This window comes from Coffea arabica, chromosome 2c (genome assembly GCF_036785885.1).
Source record: "Coffea arabica cultivar ET-39 chromosome 2c, Coffea Arabica ET-39 HiFi, whole genome shotgun sequence".
Taxonomy (NCBI): domain Eukaryota; kingdom Viridiplantae; phylum Streptophyta; class Magnoliopsida; order Gentianales; family Rubiaceae; genus Coffea; species Coffea arabica.
Window position 1 is genome coordinate 64,348,168 of NC_092312.1, and position 7,030 is coordinate 64,355,197.

At 35.5% G+C, this 7,030-nt stretch overlaps 1 protein-coding gene across 2 annotated transcripts; it reads left to right on the forward strand.

Moving 5' to 3' along the window:
- Window positions 1-535: 535 nt before the first annotated feature.
- Window positions 536-6,618, forward strand: LOC113727434 (perakine reductase). 2 transcript variants are annotated; one of them, XM_027251593.2, is made up of 7 exons: window positions 536-676; window positions 1,695-1,865; window positions 2,195-2,398; window positions 3,339-3,511; window positions 4,560-4,656; window positions 4,778-4,931; window positions 6,234-6,618. In XM_027251593.2, exons 1-7 carry the CDS (start codon window positions 623-625, stop codon window positions 6,422-6,424), a joined length of 1,044 nt encoding a protein of 347 aa, XP_027107394.1. In that variant the 5' UTR covers window positions 536-622; the 3' UTR covers window positions 6,425-6,618. The 2 variants fall into 2 exon arrangements, with proteins under 2 accessions (XP_027107394.1, XP_071932190.1); XM_072076089.1 differs by lacking the exon at window positions 1,695-1,865 and having other exon boundaries at window positions 557-676.
- The last annotated feature ends 412 nt before the right edge of the window (window positions 6,619-7,030 follow it).

Genomic DNA, 7,030 nt, shown 5'->3' on the forward strand with positions numbered 1-7,030 from the left:
AGATGCCTTCTGGTGTGTATCTCTATATGTCTCTGTGATTTGATTGAGAGACCCCTATTTATAACTGTAGCAAGAGGTAGAGGCTGAAGACCTGTGTATCACTTTTCTTATCTTGCAAAACGTGCAGTCATATTAGAACTGTACCAGTTAAATATTATCTCTTTATTTTATATTTATTAATAAAGAGATAAGTAATTTATCGATTGGTCAAACTCGTGGGGACACGTGACGTGGCGCCGTTTGATTGGCTAAGCTATTGCAGTATATAAGAGATATATTTGGATTAAATAACTCTAAATATTATCCCTTTAATAAAAAATAAATATTTAGATATTTATCCAATAGACATGTGACATGATATAATTTGATTGGTGGAGATATCCCTGCAATTTAAATTGATCTGGAACACCTCGTCTTGACACGTGGCAAAATATAATTGGCTATTTAATAACCAATTTTTTCAAGTGTATATGTCATGTGGCAATATTCGATTGGACAAAAATATTTAATAGACTAATGATAATTTTTAGAATTCAATTAAAATTTCATTGTCTACGAGCATAAACGAGAATCTGTTCTCTTCCCCTTATTACTTCATCGACTGCAACTGTAGCTGATAGCAATGGATGAGCAAGTAGAAATTCCAACAGTGAGGCTGGGCTGCCAAGGACTTGAGGTAATTTTGTGAAGATTCACGAAAACAATGAGAAAGAGTTGAAATTTCTCTACTTTCTGCATATCCCTTTGGTTCTTTGAATTTTTCTCTGCTTTCTTGGGACGACATTTTAGCAGAATTGAGTTGAGCTATTTACACTGCCATGTTTGTTTTCTGTGAGCTGTATTCGAGCTTTCTCTTTCACTTTTTTCATTTCTTTCTATTCGTTGCCTTTTTTTTTGTTTTTTTTTCCTTTTCTGTTCTTTTTTAAGATTGGGAAAGTGGGGAAATGATCCGGGGTTGTATTTTCTTGAAGAACAATTAGGAAAAAGGATAAAAAGATAGGTGTTTCAATTTTTTGGGAAAATTGCCTCCTTTGATTTTATGGCAAAATGGGGTGGTTGGGTGTGAGTTTTTGGGCCATGTTTTAGAAAACAACCTAATTAAAACCAATCCAAATGTGCTCTGTTTTGGAAAAAATTTCTTTCAAAGGTCAACCCATATTTGGGATTAGAGGCTTCTAAATTACAAGTATGTGGAAAAAAAATTTACAAGTATATGGATACTCACAACAAGTGTATTTACTAGCATAACAAATGTACACCCGCAGTTTGTAGGAATTGTGTTTTAAATTTGATTACAAGAATTGAGCTTAAAAACAACTCAGTTCATACAGTGATTTGCACTCTGGAATTGCATATGCAATTTTACAAAGGCCCCTCATCTGGTATTACATTTTGATTGGGACTGACATAATTGCTCATCAATTTCATTACATAAAACTCTAAAGATGTAATTCACTGTGTTTGGGGCTAATGTTCAGAAAATAATACTCCAATGTAAATCCAGTAGATCTTTCTGGACCATTGTTTTCAATCAGAAAGAGTTATCAGGCATAGTACTAGTCAGTTGGTGGTAGATGTGTTGAAATTAATTCATTTTGTCCTTGTGAAGCTGGCTAAAACTTGAACAGATCTATTGAATTTGTCGGTAGTTGTCCCACTTTCCAAATTATATTAATTTTCTTTTTCATTTTTAGGTTTCAAAATTAGGTTTTGGATGCATGGGGCTTTCTGGAATTCTCAATGATCCAGTCCCTGAAGAAGACGGAATTGCACTTCTTAAGGAAGCCTTCAATAAGGGAGTTACATTTTTTGATACCTCAGATAGTTATGGGATTGACAATGCTAATGAATACTTGATCGGAAAGGTAATTATAATTATGCTAATTTTGCATACTGGTTAACAGATGATTGAATTTGGAGTCAAGGTTTGCTCCACTAGTAAGGGAAAGCTTGGATTTAATTTCCACCACCATCACTTCCGTTGGTAGGCAATTAGAAAAGTACTTTAAGCCACTGAAAAATGTACACATCTATTCTATCATTAGAATGGAATTACCTTTCCCTTTAGTGCCAAAAAATAAATAAATTACAAGTTATTAAATCATTATGATCCTTGCATAGAAACATTACCAAAAAAAAAAAATCATTTGTTTCCATTTAATTCTATAGTGATCAAAAAACTATTATATTGCAGGCATTGAAGCAGTTACCCCGAGAAAAGATTCAATTAGCAACGAAGTTCGGTATAGTCGATTATAGTCACGATCGTGTTATAGTCAAAGGTACTCCGGAATATGCCCGCTCATGCTGTGAAGGTAGCCTCAAACGCTTAGATGTGGACTACATTGATCTTTATTTCATCCATCGAATCGACACAACAGTGCCTATTGAAGAAACAGTAAGTCATGATTCTTTTGTTTTCTTGCCAGTGCCCTTTCTTTTGCATAACATAGAAGACATCCTGAAATTGCCTAGCTTTATTAAGGGGGGAAAAGGGAATAAGAGATCATAACTCACAAGTTAGGTGATGGAACTCCAAAATAAATCTAACTAATCAGTTAATGAACTGATTAATAAGCTTTATTAGGCAGTGAAATGGTCAAATTCGGCGTTTACCAAAATCAAACAGAGAGTGCCATGCAAGCAGTGCACATTAGAAAAGAAAGTATATGCACACAATTTGCACTCAGGATCTTAACTAAATGAAGCAATACAATGGATCAAAATAGTATTCATTTTTTTAAGGAGCTACCAAGGTCAATCTGTAAAATCTGGTTTGTGAAACCAGATTGGACAGGATGGTTTAACCGATCAAACCACGAATTTGCCACGAAATAGGTCCAGTTGTGGGCAACTTCAGGCGGTGCTGGCGCCTTTTGAGCCTCTAGAGCATCAAAGAGGTTGTCTTGGGTTACTTCATCTGTACTACCAAAGGACAGGAGGATCCCAAAATTCCCAGGAGGATCCCGAAATTCCCAGAAGGATCCCGCAGCAATGGACTGCTCCCATCCATAAAATTACTATAAATTCAGTCAAACTTGGCCAAAGACCAGTTGAGCTAATCAAAACCGATAAAACCTGGATAGTTGAACCAGTTGTCACTTTTTGTAATAAGTAAAAAAGTTACATGTTGATCCAGAGTTGAACCTTGAACCGAAAGATCATCTGGCGCACTCATAGGTCTAAATTTAGACACGTTGACTTAAATTAGTTAAAATGTATGACAAAACTCATCTCCATAAAAGCAATAACGAAGAAATAATTTCCGTAACATAGACTAAGTGGTGTTAAAATTGAATGCTGCATTAAAGAAAGTTTTGATGCTGTGGATGTTGCAGATGGGTGAACTGAAGAAACTAGTTGAAGAAGGAAAAATAAAGTACATTGGACTATCTGAAGCTAGCCCAGACACAATAAGAAGGGCTCATGCAGTTCATCCAGTAACTGCTTTACAGATTGAGTATTCTCTATGGACACGCGATATTGAGGAAGAGATAATTCCTCTATGCAGGTTGCTTTATTCCATACAAGATCCATGCATGAGCCTGCTAGAATCTTATTTTGTTTTTTGTTTTTTAAAAGTAATGTAGTGGATCTTCATTTATATTTGCATGCAATTGTATACAAGCTGAAAACCAACTAGAGTTCATCAGCTAAACACAGCGGTTAACCTATATTTTCACACATTTTTTGGTCTAAATTCCCAATTCTCTGTGCTTCTTTTCTCACCTTTCCAACTTGATACAGCACCCTAGACATCACTGACAATTCTGTAAGTTCAACATCAGTAGGCTATACTAACTTCTTGAAGATTCTCTAATTCAAGCTAGCCAATTATGGTATAGAATAGCTACAATGCTTATGTAGAACAGCCCCTTAAAGTACTTAAGGTGATCATTGCTGAGCTAGTTCGGAGCAGCACTTACAGCTGTTTCTCTACATATAGTTTGCATAGCTTGAATCCCTTTCCGAACCTCAGAAGTATGGTAGAAGAACTGGTGATTACTATTTTCTGCTGCTGCATGAGAAAATTCACAATGATCTTCCTGAATGATGACTCCTCAAGCACATAGCTTGGACTTAGTGAAAAGCCTTTCTAAAAGAAGTCACCGTGATAGAAAAGCAATCTAGACTAGTGTTTACCTGCACAAACAGACTAATGCACCTCAGGCTATGAGTTTGTAACGCCAGGACAATGTATTTCAGTAAAAATTTCCCTGTCTTTGATGGATGCCATATGCAAAAATCCTTCTTAGGTGAATTAGATAAGAAATTACCAGAGGTAGCCTACTAGAAGCTTGACTAAAGTCATTCTTTTACATAGTTCAAGCTTTACAGAATTTAACAAGGGATATGTCTGACTGTCCATCATATTGACTTTAGACATAATGATTCCTCATTCTGTACATGTTATGTTACCAATTTAATCCCCTATTTAACAATTTCCTGCTCTATGAATTTCATGGTTATATATTTCCTTCTCTTTCTCTTAGGTGTGTCTTCTCATGGCTTGTATGTTGCTCCCACTTTAGTAACTCTGTTTCATTGTGGATAATTAGGGAGCTCAGAATTGGGATTGTTCCCTACAGTCCTATTGGTCGTGGCTTTTTGGCTGGCAAAGCAGTTGTTGAGAGCTTGCCTCAAAGTAGTTTCCTGGTAGGGATAGATTTTAAAGTTGGCTTTCTTTAGATCACACTCAGAGTTTCATGATCTAAACTTGGTTTATTGTCACTCATATCCTTTTCTAGAACAAGTTCCCTAATAACATTTTGATCAGGGAGGACTTCCTAGGTTTACGGGGGAAAACCTCAAAAAGAACAAGAACATTTATTTCCGTTTACAAGCATTAGCACAGAAACACAAATGTACTCCTGCTCAACTTGCTCTTGCTTGGCTTCTTCATCAGGGTGATGATATGGTACCAATTCCTGGTAAGTAACTGTAAATCCAATTGTTTCTTTTGCTAGTAGAATGCAAGTGTCATGTGCAGATATAAAAAACTGAGCCACATATATTTGGTTGACACTATATGGGAAACATAACATGTATTTGAGATTATAACTGAGTGGAAATTAATTGATTGTGTCTTTGCATGTATTTTGAGAGCCAAAGGATCAAATGTACAATGACCCCTTACTCATGAATGATTCTTTTAATACTCAAGAATCTTGGACTCGTACAATTTGAGCATATAATAAAGGAGCAGAAAGAAGATCGTCATTAGTCAAATAGAAGATATGAATCTGAAATGAATACTCAGCCTTGGTTGTTTGTAGAACTGATGTTCCAACAGAAGTAATACAAACACAGATTTCAGCATAGAAGAAGCTTGAGTATGACATTGTTTTCTTCTAAGAAAATTCCACTGATTTCACAGGAAGTAATTGAAATAGTCTGTGTGATCAGTTCTACTTGCCTTTGAAATTGCAGATAGCATTTTATAGCTTTCTGTGATATCAATCATCTAGCCCTTATGATTATTTGGCTTTCATGCATGTCTGGTTGCTTCAGTTCCTTTTATGTGTTCTTTTTTCCTTCCTCTCCTTGTTGTAATCACAGTTAAGCATGTTCATGGGTTCGTGAAAGTGCCTCTTTTTATAATAAAAGTAAATTGAGTTCCAGACGTTCACAAGCCAAAGTTGAACCATGTTGAACGAATCCGCTGAGCAATTATAGCTATCAATCCTAGAGCTATAGTGTAAATATGCTTCTATCCTTTCTCCTGAAGTTAGTAAATATACCTTGAATGGCACTTGTTGGAAGTGCTTTTTGATAAATTCATTGACAAAGGGAATCAATTCTCACATTATTTATGTGTTTCAACCTTCCAAAGTTCTACATTTAACTGGACGATTCCAATTTGATTCGAGTAGACTGTGAGATCAACTAACTGTTCTCCTAGGCCATGTTTTTCTGATGTTGAAAGTAAGATGAGCTGCCCATAGTTCCCTGGACTTGGAGTTTGGTTACCTTATATTGTAAATAAACATCAGTATCTTTTTATCCCTTCTGGAACAATAAATGCTATCCTATACATAAGACCTTAAAATTAGTTTACATGGCCAAAGTGACAAATATATAAGCTGGTAAACTATCAGAGTTCAGCTGGAGCCTGCAAACACCTTATCGTAATGCAATTGCAGATTCTTATTTGAGCTATTTTAGTTTATAATTTGTGCCACTCTGTTGCTTTTATAACAAATCAATTTTGGTTTTCATAATTGTCTTTGCAGGTACTACTAAGATAAAGAATCTTCATGATAACATTGGTTCAGTGAAAGTGAAACTCACAAAAGAAGATCTGAAAGATATTGCTGATGCAGTTCCCCCCAATGAGGTGGCAGGGCTAAGCATCAATGAGGCTTTCTTTCATACTAAATGGAGGTTTTCTAATACACCGCCACCAAAGGTTCCAACCGAGTAATCTGTACGAATTACCTGGCTGGAGTTATTTCTTAAAGCTTGCTATTGGCCGTGTTATTCCGGGAACTTTTATGCTAAGTTTTGCTCAAGCCCTGCTACAGTCATTTCATTTGTATGATTTAGCGTTCATCTCTTGCGCATGTAATCTAGCATTATATTGTGGAGGGAATTTGAGTCTTAATCTTTCTTGTTTAAGATGGCATCTCTCTCAATTCTCTGAAAATCAGCCATGATTAGCATGAAGAGCAGACTGAAAAAGAAATACGGCGCAGCTTGTTTTGGACAACAATTTTGCATTTTTTGGCAAAGCAGGTAGGAAGCATTATTCTCCCTTGGAAATGGAGTGTATGTCGTTTGCGTATTGATAAGTATATTCCAACGGTAGATAACTAATGAATATCAAAAATACACTTGGTGACAACAAAATTGCAATGAATATTTAAAGGGTTTGTTGATATATGCTAACTTGTCATGCATATTTTACTGATTGTGTTTGATACCAGAATAATTTAGTTAGTAGAATATTAAGTCTTTTTAGGATATTTGTTAACCAAAAAATCATATGGTTTTTTAATAAACATTTTAAGATTTGCTGAATAGGAGATTA

Coding starts and splice junctions, on each gene's coding strand:
- LOC113727434 (XM_027251593.2), top strand. CDS start 623: ATGGATGAGCAAGTAGAAATTCCAACAGTGAGGCTGGGCTGCCAAGGA. Junction 1,866..2,194: donor ATGAATACTTGATCGGAAAG/GTAATTATAATT, acceptor ATTATATTGCAG/GCATTGAAGCAGTTACCCCG. Junction 3,512..4,559: donor GAGATAATTCCTCTATGCAG/GTTGCTTTATTC, acceptor GTGGATAATTAG/GGAGCTCAGAATTGGGATTG.